Raw genomic sequence first — 20,949 nt, 5'->3', positions numbered from 1 at the left:
TTTCATTATGGCTTAATGCCATACGTGCTAGACGATGAAAACGTGAACTTGAAATGTAGCGAACAGTTGAAACTAGGCAATAGTGTGGAATTAAACACTTCGTTTCAAATAAATTGAATGCCTCAGCAGAAAAGATTAATAAGTCAAATTTCTTTAACAAACTGACAAAGATAACTTTGCAGATTAAAGCTGTGTGCCCGACCGAGACTCGAACTCGGGACCTTTGCCTTTCGCGGGCAAGTGCTCTACCATCTGAGCTACCGAAGCACGACTCACGCCCGGTCTCTCAGCTTTACTTCTGCCAGTATCTCGTCTCCTACCTTCCAAACTTTACAGAAGCTCTCCTGCGAACCTTGCAGAACTAGCACTCCTGAAAGAAAGGATATTGCGGAGACGTGGCTTAGCCACAGCCTGGGGGATGTTTCCAGAATGAGATTTTCACTCTGCAGCGGAGTGTGCTTCGGTAGCTCAGATGGTAGAGCACTTGCCCGCGAAAGGCAAAGGTCCCGAGTTCGAGTCTCGGTCAGGCACACAGTTTTAATCTGCCAGGAAGTTTCATATCAGCACACACTCCGCTGCAGAGTGAAAATCTCATTCTGGAAACATCCCCCAGGCTGTGGCTAAGCCACGTCTCCGCAATATCCTTTCTTTCAGGAGTGCTAATTCTGCAAGGTTCGCAGGAGAGCTTCTGTAAAGTTTGGAAGGTAGGAGACGAGATACTGGCAGAAGTAAAGCTGTGAGACCGGGCGTGAGTCGTGCTTCGGTAGCTCAGATGGTAGAGCACTTGCCAGCGAAAGGCAAAGGTCCCGAGTTCGAGTCTCGGTCAGGCACACAGTTTTAATCTGCCAGGAAGTTTCATACCAGCGCACACTCCGCTGCAGAGTGAAAATCTCATTCTGGAAAGATAACTTCATTGTTCTGCAAGGCGATTAACCCTTGACTGTCAGAAAGGTAGAAATAAAATAAAATCTGAAACTAACAACTATTTTGGCCTTCCGTAATTGTGTGAATGTATTTTAATTCACTTGATGGCTCCCAACCACAGAAATCCGTTTTGTTTTCATTTGACGTGAGAACAATAAACGAAGAGGAAACAGCAAACCCACTTAACTTAAATACGGGTCACGTGGAGACTACCACCTCCCCACTACAACTCAGACTGCTCTGTGCATCAGGTCCGGATCTTCGATATTTCCGAACCGGGCCAATATTAAATAGTGGCGCTATCCCTCCCTCGAGCGTTTGAGGTAGGACGCCAGAAATTTAAAAAATCGACTTTTCAAAAATATCTTCATATTGTAGCGCACATCTTTCTGAAAAGTCTGATACATAAAACATATATGATCGAGGGAACGTAAAACATGTTATTTGGTCTTAAGTGTGTCGAAGTCTAGTGCCATGCTTCTTCACAGAATTCTTCCATCACACGTCTCTGTATTTCGCTCTGTGGAATTCAAACATGTTATAGTTTGTAATGGGTGCCATAAAACTATATTCAAGCTAGAGGAAATTAACATTTCGTATGGTGCCTCTCCTGCTCCCAGTCGGCCGGTTTGACATCCTGCCCCTCTTTAAAAAATCTCGCAGTTTGTAGTGTATGGGATTATTTGTAACCGGGAGGACAAGAACTCTTCAGAAAATTTTCAGGCTTTACTACCTATTTGCTAATAACTTGCTGTTCTGTGTGACATAAAATTAAATATGGGATACATAAAACGAGTAAAGACAAGAGACAAGCAAGACAGTACACATTTCTTCAATCCTCAAGTCCTAGCTTTTTTCTCTCTCTAATCCTGCCACAGCTTTATATGGCGTACTTTCCTTTCTGGGAAAGAATCTATTACTTCATCAAAGTTCGTCAAACGTTTTGCTACATGAAAAAACGCAGAAAAGCTGTTAATACAAATAGTACCCAAATAGTCTGCTAGATAAAACGAAATTGACCTGCCTAATATTGCAGCAATTGTTACACAAACCAAATAAATGACACTGTTTTGGCACAAAAGGTCATTTTTACAGCAGGACAGAATATAATTCACGAAGTAACAATATCAAATGCTACCAGGCCTATTGCAAGCAAAAGGTTTTATATTAGTAAATAGTTTCACATTTCATTCATACTATCTAGCTTCTTAAGCATGAGATCGAAAAGTAATAGTACGAAATTTTTATATAAATTTGGAATTGTCATACTCTTCCGTAATTTGTGTGCATCTCGGTTTCTTCTCCTTCCTCATTCTAACAAACAATCTTGTCATCACCAATTCTGTAGCTATTCCTGCCAGTTTCAAAATTTATTCCCTGGTTAACTTCACTAACCCTGCCACAATCAGCGGTTTAGTGACCCCGCATTTGTTCTCTGGTTAGGCATTATTAAGTGTTCGTACAACGCATTTTTCGCGCTACTCCCAGAATTGAATTTTAGCAGCTGCTAGCCAGGGACTGTATAACTGGCCCTTAGTACTGTACCGGTCTAGCCAAAAATTTTCTGTCAAAATTTCATTTTCTTGGATACACGGAAAAGACAATATGTAATCTTAGTTGCCTGTTATTCCTGTTAGTCGTTTATTTCCACTCTGGTAGTCTGAATCTATGGAATTCGCTAGTAATTATAACAACGCTGATCATTTGCAAACCCAGTCAACCACATAAACAGCGATTGTCATTCACCCTTTCGGCTTTATTCGCTCAGCTCGTATAAAAAATGGTTCAAATGGCTCTGAGCACTATGGGACTTAACTTCTGAGGTCATCAGTCCCCTAGAACTTAGAACTACTTAAACCTAACTAACCTAAGGACATCACACACATCCATGCCCGAGGCAGGATTTGAACCTGCGACCGTAGCGGTCGCGCAGTTCCAGACTGTAGCGCCTAGAACCGCTCAGCCACACCGGCTAGTGCTCAGCTCGTATAGACCCATCCCCTTTTGTGTGCAGGAAAGTTTATTTCTAGATGCGACGGGGATTCCCCTGGCAGAGACATCGCATACACTATGCACGCATTCAAAAATCAACTTATGATTCATTCAGAAATCAACTTAGAATTTGATCAAAAAATGTTTAAAAACCAACAGGGAGGCGTTCAAAATCATATGAGTAATCAATAGATCAACGTGCGCTGGATGCTTGGTGCTTTATCAAACACGGTCTTTTTCCTCAATAATATGAATTTGGTACCCCCCACCCCTCTAAAACTGCCGCCCGGGACAGATAGATACCCTGGTTTGCTCCAGCCCCCTAGTTCCGGGCCTGTTGCGCTTATGTGAATTTGCCAGCTTAGGTGCACCAGTAAAATTTTTCCGGATAGCATCTGGCTGCTGGCTGCTATTGCTTATTCAGCTAACTGACACACTTCTGTAGCCAGAAGCAGGAGAAGGTACTACTTTTATGCGACTCACCTGCACATGCACATAAGCTCGCTCGCAACCGCTCAAACGAATCTAATGTAAACAGTTGTGACATCACGCTCATCGGAGGTAATTTGTTGTTATGAAACACTGCATAGTCTTCCTAAAGCCTTTGACACATTTTGCTGTTGGCAGATGCTTGTATGAGCACTGTTGTTTGTTCCTGTATATGGCACATTTCCTTTGCAAATTAGATTTTATTTTCGTTTTTTTTTTTTCTCTCGTTCGTGTTTTGTTGCTGCAGTAGCGAAATACAGTAATATTTTTTGTTAGAGTATTGGTTCTTACTAGTCAAAGTTACAAAAATGTAACCAAAAACTAAAACAATAAAAAATTCCCGGAATTCTAAAAAATTCCCAGGTTTTTCCCAGTTTTCTCCCGGATGAAAAAATTCCCAGATCTCCCAGTTGTCACGGGTCATATACACCCTGACCACGTTTTCTTTTTTTTAGCATTTTTTTAATCCCATTTGTGGGTTATTTACTTGCTTGTCATTTCGCAATTTTTTTATTTAGTGTGTAGAGATCCCTCCAATTTAACAATAATCTCTCTCTAATTAGCAACATTTTTTCCTTTCTTTGGCAACAGGAATTTAACAGTCATGTGCCGTGTTACTCATGATACTTGGCTAATCACACGCATAAACATTTAGAAACCAACATTTAAATCATCAATTTTTATTTCACTAAACGCCTCTAGGTGATGACAAATGATTAATGCAAGCACATATGCTTTCATACTTAGCAATCTGACTATTGTTCTAACTGCCGACAATCACATTATTCCACTCAGCATGCTAACCTTGACTCAACTCTAAACATATGAAATACACAGCTAGTTTCCTAATATAGCCTTACATTCACCCCACTAAATCTTTTTCCAAATTTATCAGAATTTTGGAAAACAAAAGGAAAACCTTTAAGGTCTATTCTTTTCATTATTTTGTCATCAAATACATCAACCTTATAAAGTCAGTGTCCCTTCATCAAGAAATGGCAATAGCTAAAAAAAATTTCACAACCTTTTGGGTGAATTCCTTAATGAGCTAGAGAGAGAGCAGACCCTCTTCCCCCCCCCCCCCCCTCCCCACCCCAATATTGATACCTAATGAAAACAAGATTACTTACTTTTTGCATGCCCTGTATAACATGGTCATGAAATAAGAAATAACGAAAAAATACGCACACAAAATCACTATTTATTTGTGTGATGACATGTCTGTGTGTCATTGTTGGTACGTCTGGGTGCCCACGTTACTGGAGCACGATATTTGTAGTATACAGACATTGCCAGCTGACTTGATTTGAGTGGACCAAGATCAACATTCCTGCACGTATCAACCAGCAACGACTGTGTGGCTGGCAGATGGCCCCAAGGCGTATGCAAAGTTGCGCCAGTGTGTGGCGCAAGCAGACTCATGCTTCATCTTCACAAGGATGATGTAAAATTAATCTCCCACTCTGAATTCACTACTGTCCGAAAATCCTAAATCCTTAGATTTGTGACCTTGTTCATTTTGCTGTTATCATGATCTCTATTTATCTTGATAATTACTTCCATTTTTCAGCCATAAGGAGTAATTTGCAGTAGTTATCACTTGACTTCACAGTCCATTGAATACTTCTTTCATAGGTTGTGTGGTTTCTCCTCGCCTCTCCACAAGGCGTTCTTTTCTGCCGAAGGTTGGCATGTGAGCTATTCTCTTAACCATCACTTTTACTTTTAGACTTATGGTTTAGGTTTATTCTCCCTCACACTCTTCTCAACTGAAGATTGTCCTCATCACCTGTTGCCACTTTTTAAGATATCAGTGCAGGGAAGCAGAAACTGTGCAGTCATATACCAAGTCACTCATTAGACTTGGATTATGTGAGCCACTAACATTTAGAAAACAACAGTTCAAATCTTTTTATTTCACTAAACATTTATTTCTGATGACAAATGATTAACTCACACCTGTGCTTTTTCTCCTTCTTACATACTTAGCACTCCAGCTACTTTTCTAACTTCCAACAATGACATTATTCTGTTTGATCCACTAGTCATGACTCAACTCTACAGGGTGGTCCATTGATAGTGACCGCACCAAATATCTCACTAAATAAGCATCAAACAAAAAAACTACAAAGAACGAAACTCGTCAGGGTTGAAGAGGGAAACCAGATGGTGCTATGGTTGGTCCGCTAGATGGTGCTTTCATAGGTCAAACGGATATCAACTGCGTTTTTTTAAATAGGAACCCCAATTTTTTATTACATATTTGTGTAGTACGTAAAGAAATATGAATGTTTTAGTTGGACCACTTTTTGCGTTTTGTGATAGATGGCGCTGTAAGGGTCACAAACGTACAAGTATGTGGTATCACGTAACATTCCGCCAGTGCAGACGGTATTTGCTTCGTGATACATTACCCATGTTAAAATGGACGGTTTACCAACTGTGGAAATGGTCGATATCATGTTGATATATGGCTATTGTGATCAAAATGCCCAACGGGCGTGTGCTATGTTTGCTGCTCGCTATCCTGGACGACATCATCCAAGTGTCTGGACCGTTCGCCAGATAGTTACGTTATTTAAGGAAACAGGAACTGTTCAGCCACGTGTGAAACGTCAACCACGACCTGCAACAAATGATGATGCCCAAGTAAGTGTTTTAGCTACTGTCACGGCTAATCCGCACATCAGTAGCAGACAAATTGCGTGAGAATCAGAAATCTCAAAAACGTTGGTGTTGAGAATGCTACATCAACATCGATTGCACCTGTACCATATTTCTATGCACCATGAATTGCATGGCGACGACTTTGAACGTCTTGTACAGTTCTGACACTGGGCACAAGAGAAATTACGGGATGATGACAGATTTTCTGCATGCATTCTATTTTACGTTACCACTGTTGGTGAATGACGCTTCATCGCTAAATAGAATGCATGCAGAAAACCTGTCATCATCCCGTAATTTCTCTTGTGCCCAGTGTCAGAGCTGTACATGACGTTCAAAGTTGTCGCCATGCAATTCATGGTGCATAGAAATATGGTACAGGTGCAATCGATGTTGATGTAGCATTCTCAACACCAACGTTTTTGAGATTTCTGATTCTCACGCAATTTGTCTGCTACTGATGTGCGGATTAGCCATGACAGTAGCTAAAACACTTACTTGGGCATCATCATTTGTTGCAGGTCGTGGTTGACGTTTCACACGTGGCTGAACACTTCCTGTTTCCTTAAATAACGTAACTATCTGGTGAACGGTCCAAACACTTGGATGATGTCGTCCAGGATAGCGAGCAGCAAACATAGCACACGCCCGTTGGGCATTTTGATCACAATAGCCATATATCAACATGATATCGACCTTTTCCACAGTTAGTAAACCGTCCATTTTAACATGGGTAATGTATCACGAAGCAAATACCATCTGCACTGGCGGAATGTTACGTGATACCACGTACTTGTACGTTTGTGACCCTTACAGCGCCATCTATCACAAAACGCAAAAAGTGGTCCAACTAAAACATTCATATTTCTTTAGATTTTCTACGTAATGTTATACCGATGTTACTAAAAGATGTTTCACTGCATGACGGACTGGCAATGTACTTCCAATGTGATGGATGACCAGCACATAGCTCGCGTGCAGTTGAAGTGGTATTGAATAGCGTATTTCATGACAGGTGGATTGGTTGCCGAAGCAAATGGCCCGCACATTCGCCGGATCTGACCTCGCCGGATTTCTTTCTGTGGGGGAAGTTGAAGGATATTTGCTATCGTGACGACATGCGTCAGCGCTTTGTCAATGCATGTGTGAACATTACGGACAATGCCTGACAACATGCGTCAGCGCATTGTCAATGCATCTGCGAACACTACGTAAGGCGAACTACTCGCTGTTGAGAGGAATGTCGTTACACGTATTGCCAAATGCATTGAGGTTGACGGACATCATTTTGAGCATTTATTGCATTAATGTGGTATTTACAGGTAATCACACTGTAACAGTATGCGTTCTCAGAAATACAAAGGTACATGTATCACATTGGAACAACCAAAATAAAATGTTCAAACGTACCTACATTCTGTATTTTAATTAAAAAAACCGATCTGTTACCAACTGTTCGTCTAAAATTTTGAGCCATATGTTTGTGACTACTACAGTGCCATCTATCACAAAGCGAAAGAAATGGTCCCACTATAACATTCATATTTCTTTACGTACTACACGAATGTGTAATAAAAAAATGGGGGTTCCTATTTTTTAAAAAACGCAGTTGATATCAGTTTGATCTATGGCAGCGCCATCTAGCGGGCCAACCATAGTGCCATCTGATTTCCCCCTTCAAGTTAGACAAGTTTCGTTCTTTGTAGTTTTTTTGTTTGACACTTATTTCGTGAGATATTTGGCCCGGTCACGATCAATGGCCCACCCTGTATACATAACCCAAAGACCTCAAATGGCTTACTACCATAAACTTACACCAGCAATATCTTTTTCTTTATCTGGTGTACTTTTTTCATTGTTAAGCAATTATTTTTTCTTTACTGTCCACTTTCATTCTTCAACAGTCTTTCCTCTTTGTTCTGTGGTTGTGTTTCCTTGTTCCTACACCAATTATTCTTGTGTGGCTTCTGTCTTTCTGCATTTAGCAATCTTCTCTCATTTCCTTGGAGACTTACACTATTGTCCCAAACTCTCACATGATGTGTCCCTGACAAGTAACATAACCCAATGAAATTTGGTCTGCACACAGGACAAAATGCTAAGTGTAGTACAGAAGATAACTTAAAGAAATATGCAGTGAGACGAACAGAAATGATACTTTAATAAAACGCAGTGATTATACTGAAGTCATCACGATTTATGGTGGTTCCCTGGACATTACGATGGGCACGATGTCATTCTTAATAGTGTGTATGATCACAATAGACAGCAATGCAGCTCCCATGCTGAGCTCCACTTTTCCACCAGTACAGTTGACAACTGTTCACTGGTCATCTGTGCATGTGGACACACTGCAACACACCCCATCGCATCCCACAAGCACTTGAGGGCAATTCAGTTGAGGGAATTGGCAGGCCAGTCAATTTGTTGAATATCCTCATTTCAAGAGTAGTTCCACCAGCTCTGTTTGAAGTGGTCATGCATTGTTATCCACAAGGGCCGCATGCACACCTGGAAAGACCGACATGGGGAAGGAGTACACTGTTGCAAAAATGTTAAAAAGTGAGTACAATGTTTTCAAAGATTTAGAGGTTTGTACACCCCGCAACATTACACCTCCCCAAACAATAAAACTGAATCAGCAAAAAGAAATCATGTTAACAATGCAAAAACGTTCCTGGGTGCTTCCGCCTCTTACCATATGAGGATACATCCTGAATCACTACTCAGACTGAATCTGCTCTCATCTGAGAAGAGCATGTGACCCCACTCCTCACTGGCCCAGTTCCTATGCCTTTGGCATGCTCGGAAACCAGCCGCCCATGTGGGGATGTCAATGGAGCAAAATGTACTGATCACCGGGCAAAGAGACCGTATCGATGCGGTAGCTGCGCCACAGTGACATGTGCAATTTCATGTCTTGCAGTTCTGTTGCATGTGGTTTTGTTTGGCTTGGGTGCCTTCTTGCCTGTTTCACAATGTAGCAATAATCTGCTGCCATAGTTTACCACCTGTTCTCCTTCAGGCAGCAGTGCCTGTGGTTGTCAACATTCTTTTTGCATATGAAACAATGCTGCAAGCAATACAAAACTACTGGGCTACACTCACAATACTTCATTTTGCTTCCAGTCTCCCCAGGATTCTTCCCCATGTGAAGTAGTCCAGATGCTGTCTCTGGGCCATGTTGTAACGAAGAAGATTACCGAAGTGCACCACAAGTGCATGGTGGTTGACAAACATTGTCTCTTGCCATTACTTCAAGTGCCTCATGTTATGGGGCAAGCACCATTAGGCGCTACAGTCAAGTTGATTTCATGCTATGTGACATCCAACTTTCTGCGCGTGACTGGGAGACCTATGGCAGCATGCTCCCATGCTTTCATTCATTTCCACCAAGTTTTTAATATGTTCTGTTCCTTTATCTATTTCATCATTAAGTTTTGCAGAGCAGTGTATTGGTTTTTCAGTTACATTTATAGCACATTTAACAACTATCTCTTGTTTCAATTTTCTGCACATTATTTCAGTGGCCAATGTTGTTGTTCTTGTGGTCTTCAGTCCTGAGTCAGTCAGTGGCCAATAGGTTGTGTAAATTACCTCTTCACCTTCTTTAGATTATTTGGCAATCCATATTTTTGCCTTCGGGGCTTTTTTTTTTTTTACATAGGAATTCTTTTTGCCTCATTACCAATGAAATCCTTTTCCCTATTTGGATGTAATCTTATTGTTTAATTATCTCTTTCCATACCATTCTGTTTCTTTGTCTGGCTACCTTCTTCCTCAATTTGGTGTCTGCCTCTGTAGTGTAGCAGTAGCATGATCACCTACCACGCAGGGGACCCGGGTTCGATTCCCAGCAGGGGACTGGGTGTTGTGTATCCATCATCATTATTGACTCGCAAGTCGCCGATGGGGCGTCACCTAAAAAGGACTTGCAATACAGCACCCGAACTTCCCCGAATGGGGGCTCCCGGCCGACAATGCCATACGATCATTTCCATTATTTCCCTCACTTTGGTGATTTTTCTCCTCTCTCACATATTAACAATTTTTTATCTGACTACTACTATTCTGTGTTTAGCTGTCGTTTACCATTTCCATTTCAGTAATCTTTACACTACAGTTACCTGATGTTCTCTTATCTGTTATTTTCTGCACATTCATTCAGTACCTCTTATCTCTGTACAGAAATCCCTCACCTTCTGTAACCTTTTTTCTCAATATAGTTATACTTTCAGCAGTCCAAGTTACCCCTTGTTCTTTTACATATTTAATGTTTCCTTAGCCTAAACCTCAGACTGTCTGTGGGTCCCTCACATCCTGGGGTCTGAATGACATGTCCTTCCTTTTTTAACATTCCCCAACCTATCCTGTCTCTTTCCTGAGGAAGGAACTAATAGATATAACAATAGAGATTCCTGGATGGAATATTGCGTAAAAGAAAGGAAAGGCAACTGCTCACCTATATCTGACTGATGAGTGGTGCATGGAAACAGCAGCAGAAAACTTTTTTATACTAGCTCTCTCTCTCTCTCTCTCTCTCTCTCTCTCTCTCTCTCTCTCTCTCTCTCTCTCTCTCTCAGAAGGTAGAAGTACATCCAAATGCACCAGCCCGTGGGCCCTGTGCACTGTGTGTTTTTCCTTTATTTTACAAAGCAATAGTTATGACAACTATGATAGTGTTGTCAGCAGTATTGAGTATTTTGCCTCTTGAAGGAAAGTCCTGGCCAGAAATTCTGTCTCAAGATTTTACATGGAAGACACTAGGCCACGTGTCGTGCATTCTTCACTCAGTGGTCGATGAAGACCGACAGTTCCCCTGCCTGTCTTTAGGACCTGTGTGGCTGAAATAATGGATAGTGAAAGCCAACTGGATCAGAGGTAAGTTGCTGGCCACTCAGACTTCTCCTATCCCTGGAATGGTTCCCTTGTTTCAGAAGCAAATGGGCCGGGTATGTGAACATGCCAGTTTAATATAAAGTCTCTCGTATCCTATTCCACATAGGCTGAGAACCTGAAGTACACTAGGCTCAACAGTGAGCTGGTCTGGGCAACAAGCTGCTGATGCTTTGGAGGCACCTCCAACACATGGTTCCCATGATTAACAGCTCGCTATTTTATTACTGCTGGTTAGTAGCTGCAGGCACTACTCTTTGACAATCAACTCCCCCCCCCTCCCCCCCCAAGAGGGGTCATTTACCTACATTCTGAACTGCTGGTTGAATGGTTAGTGGGCAACCTCTCACTTGACAGCTGATATACCACAGGCAATTATCTGACAAGATGTTTGGTAAAATAGAGTGTATGAAAGTCCCAGATTTCCCAGTTTCCTGGGTGGAAATAAACTTTTTCCTTGTTAAGTGACAGTACTCTTTCCCTTGGAGCTGCAAGCTTATCAATCCTTTTTCTGGCACTTTAGGAGACTAGATGTGCAGCAACATGTACACCGCATATTTTCTTATTACAAAAGTATGGGCATGAATTCCAGCATATACAGCACATTAGTTTCCGAAGCATCGAAATTGATATGGTGATGCACTTTTGTCAGCCCATCACAGCTCATCATTTGATGCAGTAAGCCAATAGAAGCATCACTGTTAGGTAATGTGTGCTACCCCTTCAGATACATCAAACACAAATGTGCCAGTGAAATTTTAATTAACAACATAAATGGCTGGTCCTCTGGGCCCAAAAATTTTCTAAGTAGCTGGTGCTCAAAGTATTAAGTTTTGAATGTCAGTCAAATGCTCTTTGATTTAAGAAATTCATCACAAATTCCCGCACATAATGTAATTCATAATATAATGCTTCTCAAACCATCATTTGAAATATTTTCCCGTGAACTATTAGAAATAGGATTGTTTGAATAGTTGCCAGTGTGCACCAGAAAACAGGCATTACTGCGTGTGTGCAGCTACTGTGACACAGGAAACTTGTGGTTAGTGTTTGCTCTGTGCATACGCCTTCATCAGTCGCATTTCTGTTTGGAATTTTGTCAGTAGTGGGGTGTCACATGACCACGTGCAGTACGTTGCTCGGGGGGGACATACGAGGTTAATGTACTTAAGGCAATTGTTTTTTCATAGCCTATCCCCATAAGGAATCAAAAATAAGAAAACAGTCCTTGGAATAATATTCGTTTCAAAATTAGACTCTACAACTCAAAGTACCTTAATATTTTGCTGTGTGGTGACTTTAACATTTTTTTTCTTAATCGTACTCTGCAATACTCTTACGTAGCATTTCCAATCAGGTTTACATCCATACAGTGCAGTAAAAATCTAATAAGAAGGAATGAAGGAATACAATTAAAAAAGAGAGATCCACCCCCAGTTGTTTGCATATGCCAGAAGTACAAACAATTAGTTTTTCATGACTTTTTCAAACACTATATAAAATTAACACACTTATCTGTTATTTGTGAAACCAAGAAACTATGACTGGCTGTTTATAATCTACCCAATGAGTAAATATAAGGTATTGTGGGGAGTTACAATAATAAAACATGGTCTGCTGCCAGTTGTAAATTATTGAAGAATGGCATTCTGTAAAATTAAGACAAAACAACACAAATTGAAAAATAACATCAAGTCTAGTGGAGGTACAACACAAGTTCTGAAGCACATCTTGTGACAGAAGGCAGATTTGTAAAATTCTGCTAAAGCTGTCAACATATTTGAGACAAAATATTTTATTCAATATTACTGACCCTGCATGTTTAGCATCTTCAAGTAAACATTTGCGTGTGTTCATATGTCTATAGCATTAAGAGGTCTTACACTGCAGGTCAACAACTGGAAGCAGTTAATTCCATAAATTATCTGGGAGTACGCACTAGGAGTGATTTAAAATGGAATGATCATATAAAGTTTATAGTTGGTAAAGCAGATGCCAGACTGAGATTCATTGGAATAATCCTAAGGAAATACAATCCAAAAACAAAGGAAGTAGGTTACAGTACCCTTGTTCGCCCACTGCTTGAATACTGCTCAGCAGTGTGGGATCCGTACCAGATAGGGTTGATAGAAGAGATAGAGAAGATCCAACGGAGAGCAGCGCGCTTCGTTACATGATCATTTAGTAATCGCGAGAGCGTTACGGAGATGATAGATAAACTCCAGCGGAGGACTCTGCTGGAGAGACGCTCAGTAGCTCGGTACGGGTTTTTGTTGAAGTTTTGAGAACATACCTTCACCGAAGAGTCAAGCAGTATATTGCTCCCTCCTACGTATATCTCGCGAAGAGACCACGAGGATAAAATCAGAGAGATTAGAGCCCACACAGAAGCATACCGACATTCCTTCTTTCCACGAACAATACGAGACTGGAATAGAAGGGAGAACCGATAGAGGAACTCAAGGTACCCTCCGCCACACACCGTCAGGTGGCTTGCAGAGTATGGATGTAGATGTAGATGTAGATCATAAAAGAAACACCAGAATACTCCTAGAGCATCGGAATTTCGCAAACCACACTAAAATGCATAATTCAGCATTAAGTGCGCATTCGTATGTCCAGATTCACAATGAAGTAGGCCCATACCTGAAAATAAGCTTTTCAGTACGTTTTCTGGGATGCCAATTTTCTTGGAGTACCCCTACTGCATAATCTCATGTTTGTTCTTTTTGAGGTTATGCCATTTGTGCCAGAAGATGAAAATGTTCATTTGAAATTCACCAAACAGTTGAAACTAGCAAATGGTGCTGAATGAAACACTTTAGTTTCAAATAAGTTGGCTGCCTCTGCAGGAAAGATTAATTGCTTTAGCAACTCAACAAAAATAACTTCATTATTCTGCAAGACGATAAATGCTTGATTGCCAACAATGTGGAAATAAAATAAGAAGACTGAAAATTATAACATATTTCAGTCTTCTGTAATAATGTGAACGTATTTTAATTCAGTTGATAGCTCCCAGCCATACAAATTCATACAATCCCCCCACCCTCCCACTTGATGTGAGAGCGAATGACACAGAGAAAACAGCAAAATCTCTAAACGTAAACTTGAGTAACGTAAAGGCTATCCCCCTCCCCACAACAACAACTTGGTCTACTCTCTGCATGTGCAGATCTGGCAGCTTGGGTGCACTAGGAAAGTTTTTCTGGCTAGAATCTGGCTGCTTGCTGCTACTGCTTATGTAGCTAGCAGTTGCACTTCCAGTAGCCAGGAGCAGTAGAGGGCACTGATTATATGTAACTTCAGCTCTGCACACGTGCGTGAGCCCGCAAGCTACCGATCAAACGAAACTAATGTAAATAGTTGTGATGTCATGCTCATCGAAAGCAATTTTCTGTTACGAAGTATTGCACAGTTTTCGTCCTAAAGCCCTTGACACTTTTTGCTGTCGGGAGACGCTTGTGTGTACACTGTGCTTTGTTGTTGTAAATGACATCATCTCTTTGCAATTAAGTTTTATTTTGGTATTTTTCTATAGTTTATATTTTATTGCTGCAGTATTACTCTGCAGCAGTGGGCTAAAGTCAAATTCTTTGTTAGGGAATCAGTTCTTATCAGTCAAAATTACAAATATTTAACTGAAATCTAAAACAATAAAAACTTTGTGGATTTATCCCACTTGTCCAGGGCCATAGACACCCAGTAAAACTGAGAAATATTTAAAAAAACACCAGATAGAGAGAGAGAGAGAGAGAGAGAGAGAGAGAGAGAGAGAGAGAGAGAGTCATGTCTTTGTCAAGCAGACATTGTTTCACCCCAGATTTAACTGTCATCTTTTCTTGGTAACGGATGCTAAAGTAGTTAAGCAAGATGAGCAACTTACATTATTTTGTACTGTTACTGATTGTAAAGCACTCTTTCTTAGATGAGAAAAAAGGGGGAAGGGGAGTATAAGGTTCCTAAGAATTATTCCTGAATTAAAGCACTAACATAAAATTTTAGGTTTGCCAATGGAAGTTACAATATGTGATATGCTGAAATTTAATTTTTTTTTAATGCACACTGATCAGTTAGAACATTATAATTACCCTTCTAGATTGGTAATAAGTATATAAGTATCAGTATTCCACATGGAGGGCATAAGCAATATAAACACTACGTAGTTTGTGAGGTACTCGTGGAATGGGTAGCGCATAACCAGGTAATCCCTCACTTGACAACTGACAGATCAGAGACAATTTTCTGACACATGGTGCTTAACAAAGCTTGGAATGAAATTATGCCTGCCACCCCCCGTTCCCCTGACCTCCTACATAGTTCTGTGGACACTGTTGCAATCCCCCCGACCTTCAACATAAAGTATGGTGAAGATTACCTTTACCAAAATGATTATAGAGGGACCTGAAGGATTGAGAATTGCACGGCAGCCCACAGCTGCAAAAGTCATCAACGTTGAAACCAGTTTCCTATAAACAACATCAGTAAATGCAGCTGATGGTGTTATTGTTACAACATACTTAACACTATATACTAATAAATAATACAATTGGCATCATGTGAAAAAGAAGGGAATAAGAAAGGTGACTAAGCAACTATTATGAAGCTTAAGATGTTATGAAGGTTGAAAACGAGTGTCACAGAAACAGAAGGTTTCATCAAATGTTCATGAAGCCACTAGGAGACAGCAAAGTCGTTTAAGTAACTTGTGGGTGTGTGGCTGGATAAACTCTTCAAAAGAACACTGATATTTCAACTAGTACCCCCTAAGGTATACTCATACATGGTGTCCCAGAAGTGTTGTGACAAACTTCTACGGGAGGTGGGGTACATAATAAGGATTGCGAATTGCACGGCAGCCCACAGCTGCAAAAGTCATCATACACTGCTAGGTGGTGCTGTACACGAGAGCACTGGATGGGAACACCACTTGCTTGAAGATGTTCCAACAAATATGCGTAAAAAATGTGGTTCCATTGTGATGGGATACCTGCTCATTTTGGACTGGCTGTGTGTGCATTTGAACAGATCATTCCTGTTTCGATGGATTGGGTGTGGTGGACCAGTTCCCTGGCCCCAACGCTCACTGGGTTTACTGAGCCCTGATTTCTTTCTGTGGGGAGCCGTGAAATCTCTTGTATCACGATCCTGTGGAGTCTAAAATGGATCATATCGCAAGAATTGTCTGCGCAGCTGCTACAATTAAAGAAACTCCTGGTGTGTTTCAACGTGTCAGGCATGCGTAGCGACTGATGGTGCTAACTTTGAGCACCCGTTGGAATACACTCCTGGTGTGTTTCAACGTGTTAGGCATGCGTACCGACTGATGGTGCTAACTTTGAGCACCTGTTGGAATATTAGAGATGTGTTCATATCATACACAGTGTTTACTCATTAGGTATAAAAGATGTTTCAAATGAAGCATGCTTTTGTTTCCTTTTTGGTCTCTGACCTCTGCTACCACCTAGCCCAGTCGTTTTGAACCATAGGTTGCTATGCAATTCTCAATCTTTATGATGTGCCCCACTTCCCCTGAAGTTTGTCGCAACATTTCTAGAAAACCCTATATAAAGAAAGAAGTAGGCCATTCTAGCCCCTGGCAAGCAAAAATTTCCCACACTTCCTTCTGCACTGTGATGTCATGTAGAGTATCTGTGCATTCAGTAGAACATGGAAATCGTGATGTGCCTCCAAGGAAAATAACTCTTTTTGTGTCAATATGAGCATGGGTTACTGCAACTGCACCATGGTACAGGGCATTAGTGTTGCTCAAAAGATGAAAAATTCAAAGATGAGCTCTTGAAATGTTAATGAATAGTTTGATGCAAATGCATGGACATTTTCACATCATGTGGCAGAAACTTAAAAATAATGCCTTTACCAAAACCAGTGGCATAGCGTAGTGTTCCTGACATGCTGAAGGTTGTGGGTTCAAATCCCTACATATGATACTACAGTTTTATTTTTATTTTTACATCTTTACTGGAATAACTTTGATCATTCTTGTTATTTAGTTAATTGCTATACAAATAATTTTTATTTCTAATGCTTTGCTGCATCATTTTAATCATCATATTAACTTTTTTATTTGTTCTAATTTTTTCTTCCTCTCATCCTTTTCTTATCTGAAACTTTTGTGATGTGATTTTTAATTACTAGTATTTATCTATCATAATACTGGTATTTAATAAGCATTTGAAAATACCAATCTATAGGGTACAAAACAAAATAATCTATTTGTATTAGCTATGCAATGGTATTGACAACGTATTTTTCGTTACAAGATGCACATGTTTTTTTGACAGTAGTCATCATACAAACATTTAAAACACGAATTCTTGCTGCACTATGGACAAAATAACAGAGATTAAGGTTTAAATAAAAGAAGACAGTTATTAATAAAACTAAATTCATGGGCAAAAATATACACGGCCAATGAAAAAAAAAATTAGCATTTCCTTTTAGAGGTTTCCAATTCATTTAAGATTTATTGCTGAGCATGCTTGACGTGTTGACATAGTTCTGTAAGAGTTGTCGGTTGAAGAGTCACTTCTTGTCCCATCATCGTGTTCCACACATGCTCAATTGGGGACAAGTCCAGAGGTCATGCTGGCCAAGGAAGTTGCTGCACATCTTGCAGAGAATACTGGAACAACCCATCACCTTCCTATTGCAAGAATGGCAAAAGAACAGGTCTAACAACATTCTGCTCATACCCAGCCCTGGTCAGCATCCCCTCCAGAAACACCAAAGTTTGTAGCTTATCACACCTCAGACAATAAGCCTGGGGTGGGGCCAGTAAGTTTGGATCAATGCACTCTATGAGACAACATTCACCAGGTATATGCACTAAAGTCCATCTCTTGTGGCCAGGCAGAATCTGCTTTCATCGATGAAGACTGCGGCGCACCATTCCATCTTCAGAGTGATCCTCTGACAGCACCAGTCAAGCAGTGCATGTCTATGTTGTGATGAGCAGAAGATTGTGCACGCCTGTAGTCCCACTACTAACATCTGGTTCACAACAGTTCATGTTGACATGTCTGGTCTCACAAGCCCTCTCATCTGTGTTGTGGTAGCTGTATGATCTGCCACCGCTGCCCTTCACAATATGACGATACTGGTGGGCGCCTGCGCTGTGCAGACACACAGTACCATTTCTACAGGTGAGAATGTCCACATGACCACCGATACCAGCATCGTTCCACAGCTGATACAATATGTCCAACTTGTATGGTGCTCTGAAACGTCCGTCTCACCACTCAGGCCACAATTTAACTCCTTTCAAACTCGCTCAGTTGGCTCTAGAAAGCACAAGTGCGTCTCTGTGGCATGGTTGCCTACTTGCTCCACGTTTGCATCACACTGAACCTTCTCGCTATGAGCATATGAGCATTCGTATTAAAGAGCAGACACAGATGCCACTATTCTGTCTGTTGATGGATGATGTTGAAACCATTATCAGTACACCTACTATCTCCCAAGTGGCATATGCCATCAGCGCATCAATGTTGTCTTGCCAGGTGTACTAAGTTTTGTTTTCCAGGAGTGTAAAATGATAAAATGGTAGAAATTAAATCAAAGTTAATACATAAAAAGTATGGACAAAGATTCCAAATGAAAAAGAGCAAATAAAATAATATGTTTAAATCAATATAATAACGATAAAAGTTATGCATATAAAAATAAAAAAGGCACCTGATGAGATTGAATCACTCAACCTTCAGCATATGATGAGTGTGTCTAAACCACTATACTACGTGGACACTGTGAGAAATGATGCTGATGAATCACAAGTATAAGAAATACCAGAAACTGCGAAAGTTGAAAAAAATCTTATTAAGAGATGTGGGAACAGTGTGCGACAACTCTAATCTCTCATGTTCTCCCAGATGTGCTGAAATACATTGGAGGCTATATCGCATTACAATGTCAAGACACTGATAACTCATTGGTTTTTCCAGCAACAAAAAGTAAAGTACGAAAGCATAATTCAGAGTGAATACAATTATATCTTGTGGGGATGTTTCTCATCCAATGCCAGCATGGAAAAATAAAGTGTTGTACTTTGCAGCAGAATTTGTTGCTTTTCATGCAAACAAGTGTGCTAACATAAAAAAAGGTTGTAAAATGCACTATATCTTTAAACAAAAGTTACCCGAGATTCATGACACAGTCGTTGCTCTTTTTGTAAGAACACGATTAGGAATCCGAATTAAGACACTAAGTTGGAAGCCAGAATGAAATGTGCCACAAGAAGGAAGGAGCTATGAATTATATCTTCATCTGGTAAATGATAAAGAGAAATCTGGAAAAGGCTGCATTACCATCTGCTTCTTCATCAAACAAGTGATTTATTTTCCCCTCTTAAATATGGTTTATTTGGTCCTAAGGTGCAATACATCTGTCAAGCCACTTGATTTGATTTGTCCAGATCTTTATTAAATTTAATCAACAGGAAAATGAACGAATAATACGCCCCAATGGCTGCGGTTTGGTGCATTTGCCATGCAAACCCACAGCTGTGCTGCACTATGCATTCTCACTAACATCAGTCGGATCCAGCCAATAGCAAGTGTTCTTGCTGAAATGGACCATCCCGGAATCTCTACCATTTTTGAAAATTAGGGGTGGCAGCAGGGAGGAGGTGAGGTGCGGGGGTTTACCTTTCGAAATGTCGACACTTTCTGACAAATTTACCTATCTGCAGTCCCAGAAGTTATTCAAACATCTTTTAACTGGGGAAACCTTAAAGTTCACAGACAGGACTAATGAATATTTTCAAACACACTACTTCTTACACAATGTTGCATGCAGGGCTCTGCAGCATGTCGCCCCAAATATGAGTTTTAGTTGACCCTACAACACAATTATGACTGCAGTCGAAGTCATAATGACAGCCTTAAAGAACAAATGAAAACTTTTCCCTGATTAAGATTCTGTCAAAATGAGGTAATTAGAAATGGAACTCAAGCTTGGACAGGGAAGTAAATCAGCTCTGTCCTGCTCAAAGGAATCATCCCTGCATTTGCCTGAAGTGATTTACAGAAATTGCTAAAATCCTAAATCTGCTGTAAGTGGATTTTAACCCTGATCTTTACTACTGTTGAGTCCAGTGTCTTAACCTCTCTGCCACCTCACTTGGTGGCTAAACAAGACTCTGATTTGCATACAAATCACCAGTGGCTAGACCTAATATGCTTCTCAAGGTCCCCATTCACACACAAACAATTACACGAAACTTAATTGTGTTCTTCATCACCATTTGAAACACGTATTTGGTAAACTATTTAACACTGCTAAATATTTTATACAATACAATAAAGATATCTAACTATTTTTACTTACAGTTGTGATTTATGCCTACTTACCAAGTTCATTGTAGACAAAGGAATCAGTCTGCACTCTTTCACTAAATTTGTGAGTTTCACAGCAAACCAAGACTGGCACATTGTAAGTGTGAGCAAGCAAAGCTATTTGCGAGGCCCCTGCACGAGACATCACATATCCATTTGCCAGGAGTGCATGGGCTCCAAGTAATACCTTTGTTGCCTGTGGAATTGTGGATGGTTCCAATGTGATTACATAGGTTTTTAAACAAACAGATAATTTGACTACAAAGAATTATTATTTCTCATTACAAGAGATGCACAGTATGAATATAATAATCCTTGAATCCAAATTATTGTGACATTGTCTCACGTGATTGTGCAGTAGCAAGTTGGTTCCTTTCTTATTAATTAATCCACTAAGTATTAAAAGAGTTTTTTTTTACACAATAAACGTTTTACACCACACTTTTGGTGAATTTTTAGTTCGATATTTTCAAGTACGTATGTTCATATGTATAAATATAATAGAGGGAAACATTCCACGTGGGAAAAATATATCTAAAAACACAGATGATGTGACTTACCGAACGAAAGTGCTGGCAGGTCGATAGACACACAAACAAACACAAACATACACATTAAATTCAAG

The 20,949-nt window shown here is 40.3% G+C and overlaps 1 protein-coding gene across 4 annotated transcripts in view; it reads right to left on the bottom strand.

The window, feature by feature from the left end:
- LOC124780558 overlaps positions 1-20,949 on the bottom strand; it is a 110,460-nt gene that overhangs the window by 2,194 nt on the left and 87,317 nt on the right. For all 4 annotated transcript variants that reach the window (XM_047253791.1, XM_047253789.1, XM_047253792.1 and 1 more), the window contains exon 10: positions 20,340-20,520. In XM_047253791.1, coding sequence (XP_047109747.1) covers positions 20,340-20,520 — 181 coding nt within the window. The remainder of the gene's footprint in view (positions 1-20,339; positions 20,521-20,949) is intronic.

Source organism: Schistocerca piceifrons, chromosome 1, assembly GCF_021461385.2.
Source record: "Schistocerca piceifrons isolate TAMUIC-IGC-003096 chromosome 1, iqSchPice1.1, whole genome shotgun sequence".
Classification (NCBI taxonomy): domain Eukaryota; kingdom Metazoa; phylum Arthropoda; class Insecta; order Orthoptera; family Acrididae; genus Schistocerca; species Schistocerca piceifrons.
The sequence above is the reverse complement of the archived record's forward strand: the minus strand, read 5'-3'. Positions and strand labels throughout refer to the sequence as shown.